Raw genomic sequence first — 24,068 nt, 5'->3', positions numbered from 1 at the left:
AAAAAATACAAAACCGACTGCCAGGACATTAAGCTTCGTCGAGGCTTATTGTAAGCACAGCACAGGTTTTCTCACAGGTCTTTGATCTTCATAAAACTGATCGTTGGAACACTATAGCCTAGCAAACATGAGAGTGTGTGTTTGTTTGTTTGTACTCATGCACTTTTACAGTCTAACACCACCAGCCCGTCTGAGGATTAGACTCCAGCTCCATAGCAACCATCCGAATGCGCAATCGGCTCCGATACAACAGACTTCATGCGGTGAGAATGAAGGGATGAATAAGAAACTTGCTCGTTTTGGCTTTTGGCCACCTCTCACCAGTGACGACTGCCTCATTGCACCCAACTACGACAGCTGGGAAACAATGATGATGGTTTAACACCAAGGGCTTACTGACAGGATCTAATCACAGACAACAATAGAGCCGTTCTCACCAATGCCGAATTTTATTGGCTGAACAGTACAGAATAGATTTTCTCAGCCTATGCTGGAGAAACGAAAGAAACATTTGTGTATAAATTTAAATTGCCAATGTAAGAGAAAAATGCTATTAACCAAATGATGAGTACACCGCTTTTATATACAAATGACTTTACATTGGCCGTGGTTATTCGTGCCACAAAAAAAAAAACGCAATTTTCTGTCGAATTATCTGTCTTTCAGTGGACGAAAGATTGAGACGCTACACTTTTAAGAATAGCGGTACATTCACACGCGGAGAAAGCGGTAACGCTTCTCATTTACTTAATGGGTGACGTTATGCGTTGCTGAACTGAATTGTGGATCCGTCAACTTCGCCTCACTGCCGTTGCTTGCAGCAGAAGCTGAACATTTCTCAACTTTTCAAGCGCCAACACGTGCATCAGCCAATCAGTTCGTCTTTTCGTGCAAATAACCTAGTGCGAGCCAGCCAATTACGCGCATGTGTTGTGGTCACTGTGATTGGCTGTTGGCCATGCTTCAGACAAGCCTTCCATCAAACGCTAACGCTTTCGCCTGTTGTGAATGTACCGTAAAGGTGCTTAAAAGATTCTAAACAGCGATGCCATAGAAAAAACATTTTTGGTTCCTCAAATATTTTGATAAATGATGGTAAGAACACAGTTGACGGTACCCATTGACTTCCATAGTAGGAAAAACAAATACTATGAAAATCAGTAGAAACTCTTACAGGTTTAGAACAACATGAGTGTGAGCAAATGATGACAGAAGTTTCATTTTTGGTGAACTATACCTTTAAAAATTAAGTTTCTTTAAAAGGTTCTTCACAGTGATGCAACAAAGGAACCATTTTTGGTTCCGCAAAAATATTAATCAAAGCTTTCTTTCTTAAACCTCTTAAACTCACATCATCATAACATTTATTTCACTAGCTCGCCTGCATATTCAGTATAAAGAATAACAACCTGAGGCTCGACTCAACTCAGCCCCCAAGTCCCCCCCAAAGTAGAACTGTGCGATGAAATAAAAGAGCAAACGAAGTAGGATATTGGGAAGGAGGGATGCTGGATGAATCGTCACCGAGAGCTTATATAAGCGAGTCAGTCTCCATGCTTTCCAAAGACGACGGGACTGGATGTTTAGGCTTCTCTCAAACCTATGTTTAGAACTTCATAAAAAAATTAAAGTTGTGGATCAAAAAGTTTTCTGTAAAATAAGACCCTTTTATCAATTTACACAAAAGTGTGTAGGGGACTCTTTTAAATGTAGGTATGCTTAAATCATAATTACAATCAGGTAGCTTACTTAAAATGGAAGTACACCATTCAATTCAATATCTATGTTAGCTTTAACACTAGCTGCGTTTACATGGACAATTTTAATCGGTTTAAATGTTCAATCTGAATGAAAATCCTCCATGTAAAAACTTAAATCGGAAAAAAAAATCTAATCGGTTTGAGAGGGGTGGTTTATACCTTTTGTAATCCGCTCAAAAGAACATGTAAACACTTGATCAGATTGATAACTAAAACTGGGACACTCTGCACATATGCAATCTTTTTCTTCTTCTTTTTATTGGCGGTTGGCAAACCCACTTTAAGATGCATTTCCGCCACCGACTGGACTGGAGTGTGAAGCATATGCACATGTGCAATGATGTCGAATTGGCGTAATGACGTATGACGCAAAGAATGCGAGCTTGTGTTCTTCAAGGAAGTCACATGAAGTGATTGTCTTAAATTTTCTTAATTGCCTACCAATCCTCTGTAAAGTGATACGACACAGCATTGTCCGGTCAGTCCATGATTTATACTCATGATTTATACAAAAGAAAACTGTGGACTTTGGACTCGCCCTTGCGTGCAGTCAAACACGCATAATGACGTATGACGCAAAGAACGCAAGCTTGTGTTGATCAAGGAAGTCACATCCTGTAAAGTGAAGTCTTGTCATTCTTAAATTTTCTTAATTGCCTACCAATCCTCTGTAAAGTGATACGACATGGCATTGTCCGGTCAGTCCATGATTTATACTCATGATTTATACAAAAGAAAACTGTGGACTTTAAACTCGCACTCGCGAATGGTCTCTGCAGCACTGCGTGAAGTCAAACACGCGTTTTGCTCGTCGTTTATTAATTATGACCTGAAATAGACCCACAGCGATTTACGGAGAATGGCTTGTATGCATATCTTGAAACATGAATGTTGTGCAAATGATCAAATCTGATTTGAAGCTTGTGCCATATAAACACGCACATGAATCCGATCACATTCATGTAAATGCTATAATATCAATCAGAATGATTTCATTCCAATGGAGGCAAAAGGTGTCCATGTAAACGTAGCTACTGCACACACAAGACAACAAAATATTACAATATTATTTTTAATAATTTAAACCCTCCTTCCCATTTTCATTTCCATAGTTTAACTAGGGCTGGGTATTGTTAGGAATTTCACAATTCGATTCGATTTTGATTCTTGAGGGTTCGGTTCAATTCTATTCGATTCAATATTGATTTGCTTGCTTCGGTATCGATTCGATAATAAGTAAATACACAAGCATTAAGTACCTGAGTATATTTTTAAATAATGTGTGTAGTATTACTAATGTTTGATCACGTTGATGGTGAAGGCTTGAAAGAAGTGCTGCTGTTTGCCATCTTTGATCTTTCTGTTTTGATAAAGCACGTCTTGTACAACGCTGAACGCTCTCACACGTGTTGCCCATAGCGCTGCCACTGGCCGGGGGGGCTGAATCGATTCATAGGATTTGATGAATCGATATTGATTTGAGAAACAAATAATTGCAATCCATTGATGAATTGATATTTTACCCAGCCCTAAGTTTAACCCTAATTTAAGTCAAAATGTTAACTCTTTCCCCGCCACTGATGAGATATCTCATCAATCAAAAGAAAACGCTTCCCCGCCAATGACGAGTATTTCCGTCTTTCCGCAATACCGATATTATCCACTATTATTCCGCAACTTTTTAAACCCGGAAGTATTGCCCTATGGGAAGCTGCTGCATGTCCGTGTTTGTTTTAAAGATCGCTCTGAATGGGATCTCTATGAAAAGTCCGTCACAAAAATGGAATTATCTCTGCTTTTTGCTCAAAATGTGGTGTTTTTGCAGAAACCTACCCATATTCAAAAGCTGATTACAAAAGAAAGTAGGATTAAACAGGTTTTTTTTGTTTGAAAGCAGAGGGTCCTTTCTTTCATTTGGTATATTGTATGTTTATATATTTGAAGAAGAACATTTTCTGGAAGGCATTAAACTTTTGTGAAAATCATGAAAAACGCTGGCGCTGGCTGGCAACTTTTTTAAAAAACGCTGGCGGTGAAAGAGTTAAATGCTCCATTATTATTAAGTCACTTTGGGTGAAGGTGTCTCCTAATTTAATAAATTTAATAATTTTGTAACAAATCAATTATTTTATTATCATACTGTTGATAGATCTAAGTAATTGTCAGTAGAACTCATATTGAACTAGTTAGTTAAAGGTGTTATGGCCACCTTAAGATACATTATCTTTCATACTGTACAATTTCCTCCACTTTATCCATTGCTGTCCTCCCACCTGAGGTAAGCAGTTATAAGTTGTGTCTGATGGTCTTTTAGCTTGACCGCAACCTTTGACGCTTCCTCGGCCTCTTTACCAATCTCTCTTTGCTCTCTCTCTCTTTCTCTCTCTCTCTCTCTCTAGTTTTCCTTCTACATATAGAACTGTATGTAGCAGTGGTTGCCATGCCAACCAATGCAGCCCACAGAGTGTGTTTGGGGTGGAGTAGAAAAAGACACAGAGAGAGAGTGAAAAAGCGAGAGAGTGTAAAAGTAATTATTAAGAAAAAGACAGGGTTGAAAACATTCTTCAATCCCCTGTATTTAACCACCACCTCCTGTGGCATGTCACACATTTCTCTCTCTCTCTCTTTTTCCTTTAACATGCACATATTCACTCCCCCATCTGTGCTTGGGAAAAGCAGTACATTTTTCTTCTCCCTTTCGATCATTTTTCATTCTTTATTTTACTTAGATCATCCATTCATTCTAAATTTCATCAAAAATTACAAAATCTTCTTTAACAATCTGTTTTTCTTTTTGATTTTGAATGCCTTCATTTGGATTTAAGCGTGCTGTAGCTGCATGTTGAGTGCCTTCCTCTTCCTCTGTTTCCCACCCACATGTTTCATTTTAAAACAGCCCCCTCTTCCTTTCCTCTCTCTCTAGTCCTTTTCTTCCTCCCTCTACAGCTGTCATATTCACCAATCCCTCTCTCCATCCATTCTTGGCTTTCAGTTGCATTCATTCGTTCGGCATGCGGTTTAATTGGTGTGCTTTCTTGAGTTCGCAATCAGAAATGATCTAAAAGAACTGCTTGAACTGTTGAACCTGCATTTAAAGGTGAAGCATGTAATTTCTGTGCCACTATAGCGTCACCAAATCGAATTGCAATAATAATGACTGCTTTCAAACAGGTTTTCAAACAGATGGTCCCGCCCCAAACTCACTCCGTTTACATTATAGACTGTAAAAAAAAGATGGACGACGCAACTTCCTTCCATTGTAATGAATTGATGTCAAAAATGTCCGACCATGGGCCCTGCCATGTTTACGTAAAAACATCAGTTTGGAGCCAGGGCATGCGCAGAAGGAATCGTCCGTGGAGCCAGAGGCATTTCATCAATGGCACCGCCTATAGTACGTATAGTCAGTTAAAAAGCCAGCAGGAAATCCGTTTTAAACTATACTGTGAGAAACACATATAAGGCTGAAATCGGGGTAATGAACAAAAAATAGCATAAAGGGGACATATCATAAAAATCTGACTTTTCCATATTTAAGTGCTTTTAATTGGGTCTCTGGTGCTTCTATCAACCTAGAAAATGTAAAAAAAGATCAACTCAGTAATTTAGTTTTGGTAAACCATTATCTGCAAGCATGTGAAGAATTAGGTAATTTAGGTAAAAATTTGGGTCCCCTTGTGATGTCAAAAGGGGATCTTATTATAATAATACCGCCCTTAATCTGACTGAATTATCCAACCAAGGCACTGCTATTTAGTGCAGAGAGAGAAAATAACTGACAGCACTATTGAGTTTAAATTTCAACAAACCACCATTACGGCAATCAGTGTTTTCATTTCATCAGCTGATATTCATTTTAAAGGACACACCCAAAAACAGCACATTTTTGCTCACACCTACAAAGTGGCAATTTTAATATGCTATAATAAAATATCTAAATGGTATTTTGAGCTAAAACTTCGCATATGTACTCTGGGGACACCAAAGATGTATTTTATATCTTAAAAAAGTCTTTTGAAATGTCCAGTTTAAACCGTTTAAGCGCGTTCCCCGATAATAGAAAACCGTTTTAAGCGTTTATGACCTCACACATTAACAGTTTATTATGCATAATCGCCGTTAAGACTTTGGCTGTGCCAAGAAGGTGGGGCTTAAACTAACAGGAGTGCGTTTCCCGAAAAACGACGTAACTCGCTGCTGAACCAACATACTATGATGCATAGTTGGAGAAACGAACTACATTGTCACGACTGTTTCCCAAAAGCATAGTAACTTTGTCGCACATTCGTCATTTGAACCATGTTGGTTCAACAACATAGTTGATGATGTCACGTGGGAGGTTAAGTACTAATTAATCTGTGCAAATCAATTTAATGTCAGATTATTGCTGTAAATAACATATATTGCATCGGAAGATTTTGTTACAGTGATGTAGTTATCTGTTGTTTATTTTCAAGATATTTAATTCATGTGCAAGTTCCCTCTCACGTCACTCCTCCCAGGGATTCCCCAAGGTCTTAAAGCTCGTAGACTGTGCACATGCGCAGTTTTCAAATGCAGCGCTTTAATTCTGTTTATGAACTTAAAGACGTAAAATAAAATTTTACTATATTAAGAATGATGGATATAGAATGTACTACATGTTTTTTGCTTATTTTAATCAAAAGCATGATCAACGTAAGTCTACATAGGCTATTATAATAACAATGAACGATGCTTCTAACGACAGGTGAAGAGCTGTCGTTTAAACCACACAAGTTTGCGATGCAGCTTGCGAATGTTCGTTTGAACTATGGTTTCGGGAAACACCAAATCGTTGAACTTTGTCAGTAAAAATGAAACTTACGACAGTAGCTATTAAGCACCCCAGAGGAAGTTGTTACAGTTTTTAGGGGAATCAACAGCACAAAAATTAAAGGACAAGTTCGGTATTTTACACTTAAAGCCCTGTTTTCAGATTGTTTATGATGAAATAGAATGGTTTTGACTGAAATTTCGACATATGCGGCTGCCATCCTTCCTAAAATGCATTAAACTTTCGTTTACAAAGACGTGAAACTCAACGAGTGGTCAGGGGTGTTCACTGGTATGCTCACACAAAAATCGCTGCAAAATACGCATTCTATTTGTTTCTATTCTTGCAACGAATGCTTGCAATTGGCAATGGCGGATTAGCGCCACCATCTGGGCTGGAGTGTCTATTATTCAAGCTCTAAGCGGAAGAATGTACGGGTGTGAGGCGTTTGGAAAAATAGCTCCACAAGTTAACAACGAATGATAAAACAGCTGTTGGAAAGCATCTCCTGCAGCGATTTTTGTGTGAGCATATCAGTGAACACCCCTGACCACTAGGTGAGTTTCACGTCTTTGTAAACGAAAGTTTAATGCATTTTAGGAAGGATTGTTCCAGTGCACCATTAAACCCATTGTAGAGGTGGGAGGTGAAACGCAAACAAGCGAAAATTCTCAGGGCAGCGCATTTGTCGAAAATTCAGTCAAAACCGTTTTATTTCACGATAAACAATCTGAAAACAGGGCTTTAAGTGTAAAATACCGAACTTGTCCTTTAAATTAACATTTTACAGGGTGGCTAATTTATCTTATTTGAGTTTAATTTGTCTTTATTTTTTTTGCAGATATGAATAAATAATGTGAATGACAAAATATTAATTTTGGGTTGAACTATTCCTTTAACTGGGGAGAGGGAAAAAAAGAAAAGAAATGGGTCTCGAAAGACTAAAACTGCATTAATGCTTGATACATAAACGACATAGAAAAATAATGTTTGGACTTTTATTTTCTCAGCCTAACATCAATGTTATATTATATACTCTACACTTTATAGCTTGTCTGCATTAACATCACTATGTCATGATTATTCATTATCCACTCTGTGAGAAGACGCCATTTCATAATTATTCATTTTAACCACTTGACTTTTACCTACTGTGTGACACGCACTTGAAAAACACTGAGCTGATAGCCTACTAAACATGGGTCAGATGCAAGATACGAAAATATGGTTTTCCCACATGATGCTGACAGAACAGCAGGCTCTAAATCGATGGCCAACACCTTTGTAAGGTTTGTGTTTATCTAGAGATTTATAGCGCGGTGGACTGAGGCTCATTTGTAACAATTGTCGGCACAATGGTCCCAGCATCACAAATGATCTCCATTCGTACTGCAAGCGTGTTAACACATCAAACCACATATACTGTATTTGCGAATAAATGTTGCGGAATAAAAGCCTCAGATGTAACATACGAAAGCGCATTCACGCGGGTTTGTGACACGTTGGTATTGTATTACATACAGTAGTGACATGAAGCACCTAAAGAAGCACTGAGCTCTCTCTCAATGTGCGTTTGTGTATGTGTAAGTACATGTGTGAGACTATGTTGCATGAGCAGCAGACTAGGCAAGTGCATCACATGAGCGGTTTGACAATACATTCGGTGTCAAAACACCCCCAGCTACATACATCATGCATAAATGCTTCTGTGATGCATGATTCTATCAAACATGAAGTTGCATTACAAGTCCCAGCATTTTTTTGACCCCCCCATTAACATTTGGTAAAGCTAAACGCTGAATGGATAAACCAGCACAACACTATAGAGCTGGCTGGTTCAAAGGCTATGATATCATCTTATTTCTGCTCATGTATAACCTAAATCTACGGCTATCAATCCACTCCACTGCTCGTGGGAACTACGAAGAACATAAAACGAATTGCGCATACGCGTGTGTGTTTAGTTGGAGATGGCATCAAGTGTGGTTAAATGTCTTCGCTAATTCAATTAGCCCCTTATAGCGCTCGGCAGTAGCATACGAGAGGACGCGGCATGTTTTAACAACCCTACAACAGCACTAAAAAGAGGTCTTCTCTTTGTAACAGCCTGCAGATATGGCAAAAATAGATCTTGAACAAAGAGAATGTTGACAGATGAGAGGAATATGTACTAAACTCGGCTGGATCTACGTACATTTAACGTTAACTAGGGATATCACGCTATTGGAAAAGCACTTTGGGTGTTTTTTATTGCATGCATGCCCTGCTTTGGTTCGCACTTACAGCATCATGTCACACGTAAGCATGAGGTTGATGTCACAGAACTGATGTGAACCAGCCACTAGCTTGCCCCCTTGTCTTTCTAGATTTTAATCTTCATAGCTAACCACCCATGAAATCACTTTAACCTGATGATTTTTATGACAGGCTCGGAAACACATATCAAGGGCACTTAAAGTGTATTAACAGCCTGCAGGTATTAATCTGTAACCTAAACCTCTTGTCACCTATTAAAGACTCTATGGTGTGCAGTTACGCTAATTGTTGCGGGATGCCCACTTCTACAAATGGTAGCAATAACAGAGAATGTCCCCCGTTTTAAATCAGGCAGATTTTGGACAGATAGAAGCCCAAGTCTTCAGAAATCCTTTTGTAATCCTTTCTAGTTTTATGAGCTTTGAGAATTCCTCTGAGCTCCTCTTAAGTCTCTTTCGATTGGTTGATATTAAATTTCAACAAAATTCAGGTCGAAGGAACAGGTAACCAAAATGTAGCGATTCTTTTATATAGCAAAATTGATTGAAACATCTCCCTTCGATCGTTTTCTCTCAAATTTTAGTCAATTTGTTCTGAACCAATAACATGTTGACGTTACATTAAGCAATTACTATTGGCTTGTTGTTGGCCACATAACAACATAACATGGTTGAATGGTACACACAAAAAATAAGGTTACAATTTTCTCCATCTACGTCAATGACTAAAAAAAGTATTAAAACTGAATGAAGACAGCATGCTAATATTTAAAGAGTACCTATTGTCCGATTAACGATTTTTACATTTCCTTTGGTGTGTAAAGGCCCTATTTTAACGATCCAAGCGCATTTTCTAAAGCGCACGTGCATGGTCTAAATGGGCGTGTCTGATTCCACTTTTGCTAATTAAACGACGTAAAAAATGGTTTGTGCGCTGAGCGCACGGTCGAAAAGGGTTGTTCCTATTTTTGTAATGAGTAATGGGTGTGTTTTGGGGCGTAACGTGCAATAAACCAATGAGAGTCTCAGCTCTTATCCCCTTTAAAAGCCATTTGCAATGGCCCTATGTCTAATCCTTAGATGACGGACTTTGAGAACTAAAAAACTAAGCAAAGGAAGAAGACCCCCAATTAAAGATTAATGTTAAATAATTGTGTTGTTTTCACTTGTAATGAAATTGCTATTGTTTGATTAAAACCTTTAAAAGCCGTTTTCTTTTAGTCATGGAAGTAAAAATAGCAGGCTTTTAATTGCTGTAAATGTATTAATATGCTACATAATCATTGTAATCTCATAAAATATTTAGCAAATATGCAAGAAAAGGTTCGTACTCTAAAAATACAAACAAGAGCTAAAGAATTTACAAACGTGCGGAGAGCCGTTTCAGTAAAAATGTTTCTTATCTCACCATATCCACAAGTACAAAGTCATCATATATAATAAATCCGTGGGAAAGCATTTAAAAAACATTTAAAAACAGATGCATTTGTTTAAAGCAAAGCATTTATTTACGTACCAGGTTACAGGTGAAGCTCTTTACGCCTTCTAACGTCTCATAATCGGTCCTCATTTATGTCCAAGAGAGTCAATAATAATCTTTTACATTTTAATCCTTTAATTTTTCATATTTAAAAGCGTTTTTGTGCTGCTGCGCATCCATGTATGTGATAAGCAAACCTGCGTTGTCATCCTGTTTAGGCGCATATTACTAATGCCCTCTTTAAATAATAAAAAAAACATATTGCGCCATAGACTTTAGACTAGGTTTTAGTTGGTCTATGGCATAGACTATTTTAGTTGCCTTAAAACAGCAACGCGCCAGCAATGCGCCTGAACACACCTCGTTTTCAGACCAGAACGCCTATGGGCGCAACATTGGGCGCAGATGCATTTGCTATATAAACAACGTGGCACTAAACGTGAAAATAATAATTGCGCTGGGTTGAAACTAGCAAAAGACACTTGCATCGCGCATTGCGCTGGGTGTATGATAGGGCTCTAAGCATGTATTAGTACATGTTAACGATATGCAAAAGGTACAAACCCCAAGGTAAACGATTACGCGAGTTATCGTTTCCAACGTAAATCCCTTTTCTTGGACTACAACAAACACACAGATGGTAGGCAACAGTTTACTTCCTAGGATTGTTGACGTGGACATTATCATAATTCCTCCCGCTTTGACTCACAGCCTGTAAGTTAAAGGCGGAGTCCACGATGTCTGAAAAACGCTTTGGAAAAGGAGACGGGCCGACTTCCAAAACACACTTAAAGCCAATCAGCAGTAAGGAGCGTGTCTACTAACCGACACTCTTGCCGGGTTGCGTATGTGTGGGGCGGGTCTATCAACCGAAGATCCAGATTCTATTGGGGTAGGGGCATGTTTGTTTAGGTGATTTCAAATATCAACATTGGCTTTCAAACTTCGTGGACTCCGCCTTTAACCCCTGTCAGCATTGCATTGTGAGCGAATCTTTCAAACATGGTAAGGAGCGTCACATTTCCTTCTGACGTCAGAGGTATTCAGGCCGATCACAACGTACAGATTAGCTGGCCAATCAGGGACACAACACTTTTCAATTCGATGTCGAACAAATCAACGTTTTGTACAAAATCAGAGCGTTTGAGGAAGGCAGGATGTCAGGAGCTACAAAAATGTACGGTATGTGGAAAATAATGTTTTTTTAACCATAAACCACGGGCACACATTGTATTGCATCAAATACACAAAATAACGTTGTTTTTAGCAATGAAATAGGTGCACTTTAACTCATCTTACTGGGTGAATGTGTTTAGAAAAAAAAAGGTTTTGAGACGGATACAATTGCTGTTTTTCTACACAAATGTGTTATCATCCCAACAAATCTCCTCACTGCTCCAAAAGAGCAGTTAGACCAAAACACACTTCATGAGAAATGAAGGAAGTCATTAGCTCAAGTGCAAGTGACTGCAGTTAGTTGGGTGTAAAGTATTATAATATTCATTCATGAATTGACAGCCCGAAGCTAGTGAAAAGATCACTTAGTTTCTGTTCATATCAAGCATTACTGGCAATTGAGAAAAATGTAAGGACACATCAACAAATTCATAACCTAAAACATCACATAAACATCACCCAGATTTGTGCTGAATGTTACAGTAAATGCACTTAGAGATACTGAGGAATTTGTGACCAAAATTAGACCCAGAGAATACTGAATGTACCGTGATTTTAAAATGTTTAAACAACAATGTGTTATTGCAATGGCGATGATTATGCATGCAGCTGTGAAAAGCCTGAGAATGTTATGTAAAAGTCTAGGTAATATTTAGCTGCTTTCACATATTCCGTTTTTACTGGTAAATTATCAGTAAATTACCATTAAGAGATTGCGTGTGAACAGGACCACTTTAAAATACTGGCAAATCAGTGTAGGAAAAATCTCTTGTAAAAGAAATTGTAACATTAATCCCTTTCACACATACATAAATTTAATTTACTGATAAATTGCAGTTAACCGGTTATGTGTGAGCAGAACCTTTCTGTCAAATCAGTGCTGCCAATTTACCAGTAAGAGAGGTTGTAAGATTACCAGTAATTTACTGGTAAGCGCTATGTGTGAACGAAAAAAAAGATTCCCAACATTTAGAACGGACGACGTCAGACCGCGCTGACAGTCGGACCAATCATAATGTTATGATACAGATGACATTTATCCCCGCACTGTTTACGGACATTTTCACACACACGCTGCTTAAAAGTAGAGCAAATTTCTTCACCAAAGTTGTTTAAAGACTGCGTCTTAAGTATGATTCTGACTAACTAGCAATTAGTTAGGGCTAATCAGTCTTATTATTTGGATTTAAATTAGACCAATCTACCTTTCTATGTAACATACTTAAAACAGTTATGATCAGTCTTGAAGAAAAAAATTCATTATGCAACCGGCCACAGTACTGTTATTTAAGATGCAGGTTCCGTTTGACGACGTCGCCTAATGCAATGTTGTTTGGTCACGAGCAAATTCGCGACTGTCCGCATTTACCACCATTGTGAAAACAACAAAATACAGACTGTGGATATGAAGTCATAACCTGCCGTTGTTTACAAATACAAGCCTAAGCTCGCCGCACGGCACAGGTAACTTCCGCTTTCTCGAATTTATGGCTATTTTGGTACTGATGTGTAAAGATATCTTACTGGTAAAAAGACGGAACGTAACTGCGTGTGTGAACAGCACATTTTTGTATTTATTGGTAAATTCATTCTGGTAAATTCATAGTAATTTACAGAAATAACTGTGTGAATTGTGTTGGGGAGTAATTAGCGATGCTACTAACTTAACTACATTTACTGTAGCTAACGGTAGTTTAGTTACTTTTAAAACAGTGTAGCTTTACCCGTAAATACTTTATCAAGTAAGTAGCGCATAGTGTAGCGCGACCATGCACTACATTTGGTTGTGAGGAACCTTTGCCTCCAATGTCTTGAGCAGGATTCGTGGCTAGAAGGGATACAGCAAACGCTGAAATCTCGTGAAATTGCAGTGCAGCAGCGTCTTCTTCTCTTCTCACAAACTAATATTAAATTATATTAATGCCATCTATTGTTCTGTCACGCATCTTTGCAGAGATCGTCTGATGATTACGTAAAGAACGTGCGGACACGCCCATCCTATTATTATGTCTGTGATGGAGCGAGGCATGACGGCAGAATCTGAAAATGTAGAGATTAATTCCTCATGGCCTTATTTGTCCAAGTTCATGTCTCTTAAAGAAACAAACAGTAAAGCTTACACATTTGTATGTAATGTGCAAACAAAAGATTTGTTTGCGTCAAAAACTTCAAGCACATACAATAGCCAATAATTATAAACGTAATTAACTTGGTTTATTGCTTTTATATGAAATGTGCATTTTTATTTTTCTTGCAGTGATGAATTCGTGTTTCCCTATTATCACTTAAATTATAGTGGTTCGCCAAAATCCTTTTCTGCCACAGTGTAGTAATGAACCTATAAGAACACTAACAACATTGTGTTTGCGCCACTGCTTTAGCAAAACATCTGCCAATCAAACAGAAAAAGAAATCCAGAAATGAAAGATCAAACCATAAAGCCAATGATATAATTATATAACTTAGTTTGTTGATAATAACTATTCATTAATATTATTATAAAGAGCTGTAATAAAATTGTTTCTAGGTCATTTAAAACATTTTTTGCTCTCTATTTTTTCCCTTTTTATGCCTATTCATTGGCAATTATGCAGACTGTCAGTTTGAGATAAATATTTGTGTATTACTAGACCAATTGTATTACATTGTTTTAAAACCCCAAATCCTTTTCTTAAAACATTCTTCATTAACAATTATTCAGTACTTGTAATATAATGTTACTGTAAAAAATCCTAGTAGTTTTAATGTAGCTAGCTACTTTATATAGTAACTTGTAGTGTAGCTAACTACTTTTACTGATAAGTAGCTTGTAGCTTATCTAACTACAGTATCAGGGTAGCTTCCTCAACACTGTAAATTTCACTGATAGTTGTGGATCAATCATAAAATTCTGACACAAATGACGCGTTTATCTTGCCACGCTGTTTCCAGAAATATCTTCTCGCATGCAAAAGTGACGCGTCCACGCCTTTTTTTAATCAAAGTCGTTCAAAACGTTTCACTGTATTTGTCGAATTGTCTGCGTCCTTCGCACACCCACTGTGTAGCCATATGTGTAAAACATTACTGCTGTTTTAACCGCAGGTAGCGTCTGTGTTTTCCCCAGTTCAGTTTGAAGTCATCTAATACAATGTCGTTGGGTCAAGAGGAACTGAACGAAATCCCTATTCGTTTTCCAACATACACTATCATGTTATCAACACAACACCGCCATTTAGAGCTACTACCATCATAAAGTTTACTTGTATTTTGGTACTGATGTGTGAATGGTGTGTTACGGGTAAAAGCACATCATATGTGTGTATATATTGGTAAAGTCATTTCTGTAATTTTATGGTAATTTACCATGATTACTATATGAAAGGGGCTTTTGTTTGCACAGTGTATTTAACACTGCAAGTGTACCGTCACCTCCTGTTTTTCTTTTCAACAAGATGACAAAATGAATGTACTTGACTCCTGTTTTTTACCATGTGACATTTACAATTTTCTTCTCTTGCGGCACTTCAGTCTCGTCTTTTATTGGCCAGAAAAAATTATCTTTTGAAAAACAAAAAGATCTGCATAGCCTTTATTTACTTTTGCCTTTCCTTCCATTTTTCCGTCTTCTGCCTCTATTAAGCCTACCCATCCTAATGAAAACCATTGCAGGTACGGCACGGACAGTGACAGAAATCAGCTCACATCTGTTACTAGCAGTTCAGACCTCCGCTGACTTAACAGCAGGCACAAGCCTGCTACAGCTGCTACACAACTCTGACCTTGGAGGGAAATAAAGAGAAAAAAACAAAAGAGAGAGAGAAACATGTATTTGTTTTTGCATGTGTGTTCACATGCGTGTGTGTGTGTGTGTGTGTGTGTGTGTGTGTGTGTGTGTGTGTGTGTGTGTGTGTGTGTGTGTGTGTGTGTGTGTGTGTGTGTAGTGCAGTGCAACAAACTGAAACAGAAGGACTGTTAAAGCAAGACAGTGAGAAATAGAGACAGTGGCTCTGTTCCAATCCCTAGTGAGATGCCTTATTGTCTGCTGTCTACTGTACATACTGTAGGCAGCTACCTTTTAAAGGTAGGATGCGATGATATGAAAAAATTGTCATTAATGACTCACCCTCATGTCATTCCAAACTAGTAAGACCTCCGTTCATCTTCGGAACACTGTTTAAGATGTTATATATTTAGTCCGAGAGCTTGTTGACCCTTCATTGAAAATGTACATACGGTATACTGTCCATGTCTAGAAAGGTAATAAAAACATCATCAAAGTAGTCCATGAGTCGTAATTTTTGTTATTTTTTGACCAAAATGTATTTTCGATGCTTCAACACATTCTAACTGACCCACTGATGTCACATGGACTACTTTGATGATGTTTTTATTACCTTTCTGGACATGAACAGTATACCGTACGTAGATTTTCCTTAAAGAATCATCAAGCTCTCAGACTAAATCTAAAACATCTTAAACTGTGTTCTTGAAGATGAACGGAGGTTTTACGAGTTTGGAACGACATGAGGGTAAGTCATTAATGACATTATTTTCATTTTTGGGTGAACTATCCTTTTAAAGGTGGTGTGTGTACATTTTAGTGCCATTTAGTGGTGAGATTGCGCATCGCAACCAACAGCTCACCCCTCAATTTTAAAACACAAATGCTAACCGCCTTATGACATGGGACGAAATGCGTTGTAGGAAAATTTGTCCATTTAAGGCCCCTGTAGACCACAACTTCCATGTAAGTTGATACAAACGTCTCACAAGGTAATAAAAACAATACAGTGCATTATTAATGGTCTTCATACACCACTGATAATATAGTTATGTACATTATATTGTATTTCTGTCAAGAGATCCTTCTAAAAGTTACACAATGCACCTTTAACATCTGAATACAAGGTGCAAAGGACAAATTGCACTTTGTAAATGTTAACTATTAATTCAGGGGAGCATTGTTTGCCTGGATGCAGATTTTATGGACACAAATGTCTTACTTAAGACACTGTTTATATTTTTCTGCTCCTATTCCCATTTTGGACAATTTGCATTGCATTGTGGGATTATTCATTGTGCAAAGAAATGCATGGTTGGATTAGAATTTGGCCAAGACTAAAGTATATTACAAAGTGAAGTAATTGGTAGCAAAACAGTCAGTAGTGTGCAATACAGGTGCTCTCTAGGCACTGGTGTTTGGAACATTGTGTAGTGTCTTCCATACCTTGGCGGCCATAATCATGGAAGAGCCTCCACGGATACCCAGAATCGGGATGTGCGTTTGGGCCGAGATGAAGTCCAATATCTGGGCGATGGCCTCTTGATCGGTATCGTCCCCAAACACCACACCCTGGAGCCAGTTCCGTGACATAAGAGCACAGATGCGGTTTATGATGCTCTTGGGGTCCGTTTCGTTCATTGTGACCAGTTCTACTTTAGGAGGGAGAGGGACATGTAGAAAGTCCTCTTTCTCCAGACCTTCAGAGAGAGAGACCTCGCTTGAGTTTCCCACAAGGATCACCGCAATGCTAAGGCCTTGAGCAAACTTTGGTGGCAACGGAGGAGCCACTGGACTGACTCCGGGTGGAGGATAATGAGGAGGGCTGATTATTGATTGGCCACGGTCGCCGCCGCTCATTCCCCCGACTGGTGTCCCGATCCCGCCTCCACGGCGAGACTCGCAGGTAGGTAAGAAGAGGAGAGAGAGGAGCAGAAGTGAGAAGGAGAGGGGTGGTTTGGAGGAAGTAAGGGAGACAAAAGACAGGATCCGGCGATCGGAGGGGAAAGAGGAGACGTAGAGGCTGACAAGCATGGCGGAGGAGTGAAGATACAGTCCCTACAGGAAAAAGAAAAGAGAGGGGAGAAAAACTGAGTTTAGTATTAAGAGACAAATTTACAACAGTACATTGGCTAGTTTGAGTTGCAAGGCATACAGCGGGGAAAATAAGTATTTGACACATTAGTATTTTTATCAGTGAGGGGATTTCTAAGTGGTCTATTGAAACAAAATTTTCTGAAAACGTGATTTATTATGACTCAACTTGTATACTTAAATGTTTTGATTTCTTTGTATGAATTCAATATTTGGCTTGATGGCTACATCTGGTGGAAATTTTGTGTCAATAGCCCACTTAGAAATCCCCTTAATGATAGAAATGCTGATGTGTCAAATACTTATTTTCCCCGCTGTAAGTAAATCTGTCCTCTTTGGTTTGAAGAACAAAGTTGCCCTCATTCTGATGGTGTGTCCTCTTAATTATTAACATATATTGGACAGAATTTATAGTAACATAGGCAGGCATGGAAAATGGGGTCACCTACAGCAGTTAACATGCCACACATGCACACATTTACCTAGTTATCGTTTAATGAGGACAACCGGAGCTAATTATAATTACAACAGACTAACCCTAACTATAACCACAATTTATCTTGTTTATTTTTATTCATGAAGACTGCAAAATTAAGCTTGCCAGATTTAGCAAACTTCAGGGAACAATTCTGCACACATACAACTACATCTAGTACATGCATTTCATGCAAGTTCAGAAGACCTGGAGTGTAAAGCACAGCGACAGAGTGCAAGTAAAAGAGAGAAAGTGTGTGTACACTGAATATCAAATGCAATTAGACAGAGTAAGATACAAGTTGATTTATTGGCAAACACAATCTCTCTCTCTCACACACACACACAAATAGACACACGGAGGAATTTCACTATAAATGAACTTCACTCACTGATAGCATTGCGCATTTGCACACTTCGCAAATACAACATAGTCAACAATGTCAACATAATTTTGGCACCCCATTCACTAAAAGGATTATGCAATTCAGTCCACAGAATTTTAGGTATCGGACGATCCCAATTCAATACTAATGTATTTATCATGAACAATTTAAAATTGCACACACACAAATATACACACAAAATCAAGCGAATTGAATCAGCAAGAAAGTTCCGGATCGGCATCGATCCCAAGTATCGGATCGGTGCATCGCTAGGAATTACTAAGTTGTAGTTTTAGAAATTAACATTTTACATTTACTCATTTAGCAGAGGGTTTAAATCAAAGCGAGTTGCTGTTTACACCTGGTATTAAGATGCTTTTGGTCGTCGCTAAATACAGGTGTAAACAGGGTGTGAAACGCTTTGAGCTCGTCCACTTTCGAACACATTTAGTCGAAAACACATTAGACCAGATTGCTTTTGTGGTGTAGATGCACTGCATATGGTTGAATGCGTTCAAATTTCCACAAAACTCAAGACCTATTGATCTTATGCAGTGCTTCTCAATTATTTTCTGTCACCCCCCCCCTAGGAAAAAGTAAACATTTAGCGCCCCCCCCCAACTCTCCGCCACGACTTTAAATAGTATAATTTGTCTATAAAATGACACATCTGCAAAACATTAACATTAAAGAAAACACAAAAAAAGAAATATCAATCAACTTACAACAAAGAATAACTTTATTAACATAGTTTTTTTAGTCTGTAACAGAAAATACTTAAAATGCATCAATTTGCCTGAAATAAAAAAAATCAATCCTTATTTACAGTATATTTTTTGACCATTTGATACTGAAAAATTTAATTAAATATAATCAATAAATAATATAAAAAACTCAAGCGGCTTATCAGCGTGTTTGGGGTTTAATGTTTTTAAGCGACTGTGCAAAAAATCACTTCCTGAAAAAGTATTTTCCCCGGGGTCTCGCCCCCCCCCCCCCCCAGGTGTTGCTTCGAGCCCCCCCTGGGGGTCCCGCCCCACTATTTGAGAAGCATTGATCTAATGTGTGATGTACCCAGCACAATGTTTATCCATCGGTCCTGATTTCTAGCCCTAACCCACGGTGTTCGGCAACAATTTCTTAAACAGCGTGTGAGCACTGCATTGAGATCTGTTTCGCTTCTTGTGCTTAAATATTTAAATTGGCAAGGCCTGACAGCCTGTGAAATTATAAACTTTTGTGACTACGCAACACTGGCTTGATCAGGTGTGTTAAATGCGTTATAAATAGGGATGCACCGAAAGGAAAATTCTTGGCCGAAGCCGAATAAAATGAAAAACTCGAATAACTGAATATAAAAATTTTTTTTTTTTTTTTCTAATTATTTTGCCAATTTTTTTTACAATTGCATTTTTTTACAAGTTACATTTTCATATTTTATTATATTTATTTAACCTTATTTAACAATGATTTTTTTTAACATTCCAGCAGTCATTATAGGGCCTTTTACACCTGGTCAGTTCTCTGATCAGATAGCTATAGATAGACTTATTAAAACTGTTTCATTTACATTCGACCACATAAATTAGTTATGGCTAAACGGATATTAATCTGATCTTCTAATCCTGCACAAAATGCAAATAACCTATTAATTTATATGCCTTAAAAAACTTGCAACAACGCTTGCAATAGCACTGTATGTTAAGCGGATTAGTGCCTGCGTGCACGGTCAAACACGTTCAAGCACGAGCAAAGGGAGAAAGAGATGGTGGCAAGATTGACAGGAGATGACATAGGAAAAAGAGCTCAAGAAAGCAGTATAACAAAAAGCTTATTGATAATTAATGTTTTATTTCTCGTTTAATAGAAGCATGTTTGTCATTGCAGGACTTTACCGGTTTTGGGAAGTTTTAATTACATACTGCTGAAGGGGTCGCACACCGGCCGCGCAGCTCAGCGTCAGGTCGAGTCACGTCTAGAACAACTCGGAGGTATTGTAAAACCAGAAGTGCACATTAAATAGCGCGAGCTTCGTCAGATAGCGTCTACTTCGCAAAATATACGTTAGCAGCCAATGTTAATCGTTAATGATTTGGGACAAATATGATGGTATTTAATGTTAAACTATGTGAGTGGCGCTCTGTGGCGCAACAGGGTTTTAATCAACTTCCTGAGTCGTAGCTGGGCGGCGCGGACAGGCGCCACCTGTCGGCGCCGTTGTGCATATAGAAAGCAATGTGTTTGAGTTTTTTAGAACGGCTCAACCCCCTTGACACTCTATCATCTCATTATGACATGAGATGAAGAGCTAAAGTCTCTCGTTCTCCGTGCTTGTCCATTCAGCAGAAACCCAGGATCACTGCCGTGTCTTTGTCATATGCTGCATGGTGTTCAGGATGTCTTGATTTTAAATGATAAATGAAACTTGTAGTGCTATATGTTTTCGCGTCTTTCTTTGACACTTTAAAATGCTTTTACCAACATGTTTGCTGCATTTGCCCGCCTCTCACTCTGTGCTGGTTAATTTGATTGCGTCATAAAATACTTTATTGTTCGTAAAATTTATTAGGCCTTTTCACTTGTTTGGCCAAACACCGAAAATTATTTTTTGCTATTTTCGGACGAATAATTTGGTTGCCGAAAATTCGATTCATCCCTAGTTATTAATTTTAACTAGTGCTGCACAATTAATCGCATCACAATCGCAATCGCGATGTCAGCCTGTGCGATTATATGACAGCAAAATGTTGCAATTATATTAAATAAATAAATGTGTGGACTTGTTAAAGGACAAGTTCGGTATTTTACACTTAAAGCCCTGTTTTCAGATTGTTTATGATGAAATAGAACGGTTTTGACTGAAATTTCGACATTTGCGGCTGACCCGAGAATTTTTGGGTGTTTGTGTTTCAGCTCCTACCTTTACAATGGGTTTAATGGTGCATTAAACTAAAATGCATTAAACTTTCGTTTACAAAGACGTGAAACTTATCGAGTGGTCAGGGGTGTTCAATGATACGCAGTGCATGTGTGGCATGCAAGTGTGTGGTGTGCGTCGTCACTTATAACAGAGCGAAGATGGATGCAGAGGAGGTTGACAGTGATCTGGTAGCTAAAAAAAAAACTCTATGCCTGTCTGGTGGTATTTTGAATTTAGGATTACTGACACTGAGCAGTTGCTACATCACGTGGCAATACAGCCCATCCTCACCCCATGGCGTCAATACCCGACGCCACTTGACCATGCGTCAACATGCCACGCGGAGGGCACACCCCTCGCGCCATCCCCCGACGAACTGGGGACCTCAATACCACTAAGTCCGTTGCATTCTCTTTCCTATTTTCGTACCGTTTTCTACCATTTTCGCGTCGGTTTAGGGTTTGATTTACATAATGACATCCCTACCCAAACCTATCCCTAACCCCAATGTCAGGCGACAACTGTTTAATTTCGCGTACCTAATAGTATTGAAGTCCCCAGTTCGTCAAAAAATGACGCGAAGGGTATACCCTCCGCGTAACATATTGACGCATGGTCAAGTGGCGTCAAATATTGACGCAATGGGATGAGGATGTGTTGGGCAATACGAAAACATTTCTAGTTTTACAAATACACATTTTAGCTAAACTGTGTTTGGATTTTCCTTAAAACCCATCAAGTTGACTCATGATACCATTTAGTATAATCGCAAGCCCACATCGCAATATTAGCATCAATAACCGCAATGTGAAAAATTAAACAAATCGTGCAGCCCTAATTTTAACACGTTATTTTTGCCCCATAACTAATTAATCTAATTAACGTATTAAATTAACAGGCCGAATATGTAGCCTATATTTAAAGTAAAAGTTTAAAAATAAAGATGTAGTTGACCCTTTGGGAAAATACACATCTAGTAAAGTTTTTAAGAATATGGTATATTTATATTTCATTCATACAACAAGGAAAATAAAATTTATTTTATACTAAAAGGAAACAAACATGCATTTATACTTATATTTCTGTAATATAAAACAAAAAACTGTGATCCTGGACTGAAAAAGTTCAGGAAACCCTGATTTACATTAGCAGAGGTGTAAAACAAGTTAGTCATTAGCAAAATGTGAAACCAGTTAGCGTCTGTGTGCATGGACATCTCTGTCTATTCGATAATGACGCCGATTCTTCAGCACATTAAAGAACACAAAATGAAAAACAGAGAGAGAAAAACATGGTGGGTGAAGAGGAGGACAAAAAGATGAAAGAAGCAAACACGCTTTAAAAAGAAGACTGCTTTTACAAGGCTAATTATTGGAGGTTTGTCAGTGCTAATTGCAGGTACACATGCTAATTGTGAATTAGCTCTCTTCTGCAGCGGACGAGAGAAGTGTCGGAGGAGGACACGGTGTGGGAGGAAAAGAGGGAAGAGCGCTGTATGGAAAAGTATGGAGATATAAAACAGACAAGAACACCTACATTTAAAACATTCAGCGAGAGAGAGAAAGTAAGAAGACTAAAGAGATGGCGAGAGAGACGGAAAAAGTGACAACGACTTCTAACAATCATCTCCTTAAAAAAAAGGTAAGCAAAGAGCAACACAAATTTGGAAGTTCACTAGACAGAAGATTGTAACAAGATAGGAGACAAGAAAACAGGAGCTGGATGAACAAGAGAGGGAGGAGAAAGTAAGATGCTCTATTTGGCTCTGCCTCTCATTTTAACAGCACTTGGTTTCCATAGCAACTTTTCAAATGAACCTTCCTCCACACATGCACACACACACAAAAACAGAGATGCTATATACAGACAATTTCATATAAATTTTGTGCCCCTAATGTCCATAGTAACACCTATTCACCGGTGAGTTCTGCTGAAAAAATGCAATTTATAAAGATTGTGAAGACAGAAAAAATCGTGCATCTTTCGTAAACCGCACACGAACACACGCGCCTCCCACACATGTTCTCCTAAGGAGCTAAAGGCTCAGTGTCAGAGCCGTAAATGTTCTTTCAACACGGTTTCATACAGATTCGTCTTTCGGTTTACAGCTGTAAACACAAGTGCATCTATCTACTCCTGTTGTCACCGTGTGAGATCTGTTCAACGATTACCTTCAAAGCTAAGGTTTCAAAAAAAAAACGTTACACGCACATGCATATTCCCTGTGGTGTTGTATTATATCCATGCACAGGAAGGTAGATTGCTCCCCCTGGATTTTCTCTCAGACAGCTGTGCGCTGCCTAAGGCCTGATTGACAATTGGCTTAAGATGAGAGAATGGACCCCAGGGTCCCCGAGTGGTTACAATGGTCAGAAACCCTCAGATAAGCTTGGTATAGTCTGTCTGTGTCCGCTGAAAGGCCATTTAGAAACAGCTATTGATCTTGAAAGCAGCCAGGGATCAAAACTAAAACCAAACAAGTAGATTATTGCAATCCAGACAAAACTAAACAAGACCTATTAGTACTACAGACACAATGAAATAACACAACTGAGATATTGCAGGCAAAGGTTTGCAAGGTGACGGACGAATGCGTGCATCTTATAGAGGGCAATGTGAACTGAATAAAAACAAGTGTGTACATTAGTGTTATGTAAAAAAAAAAACATTTAAAGCAAATTTGGATGATTTCCTCCATCTCGTTTTTTCCCAGTAAAGCAATAAATTATGTGTTCAACCAAATGTTTGTACAAAGCCTATCGCAGACTCCCTCCCATCTCAAAAGAGCAAGAGAAAAAGCTTTGATAACAACCAGAAACTAAATTACCATTCATTGATGCAGTTAAACAGAATGAATTCTGATAAACCAAAGACGGTTGATTCAATTCTGAAAAGCAAATAATGCTATTTAATTCAGCGTAAAGAGATGACTAAGGTTTGTAACATTTTCTGCAACAGATAAACT

General features: G+C 38.4%; 1 protein-coding gene across 8 annotated transcripts in view; it reads right to left on the bottom strand.

The window, feature by feature from the left end:
- The window catches only part of grin2bb (glutamate receptor, ionotropic, N-methyl D-aspartate 2B, genome duplicate b), a 141,161-nt gene that overhangs the window by 94,294 nt on the left and 22,799 nt on the right, over positions 1-24,068 (bottom strand). For all 8 annotated transcript variants that reach the window (XM_055204710.2, XM_055204709.2, XM_055204707.2 and 5 more), the window contains one exon: positions 16,676-17,287. In XM_055204710.2, coding sequence (XP_055060685.2) covers positions 16,676-17,287 — 612 coding nt within the window. The remainder of the gene's footprint in view (positions 1-16,675; positions 17,288-24,068) is intronic.

Source organism: Misgurnus anguillicaudatus, chromosome 3 (assembly GCF_027580225.2).
Source record: "Misgurnus anguillicaudatus chromosome 3, ASM2758022v2, whole genome shotgun sequence".
NCBI classification, from domain to species: domain Eukaryota; kingdom Metazoa; phylum Chordata; class Actinopteri; order Cypriniformes; family Cobitidae; genus Misgurnus; species Misgurnus anguillicaudatus.
Note: the sequence above shows the minus strand (reverse complement) of the source record. Positions and strands in the feature narration are given on the sequence as shown.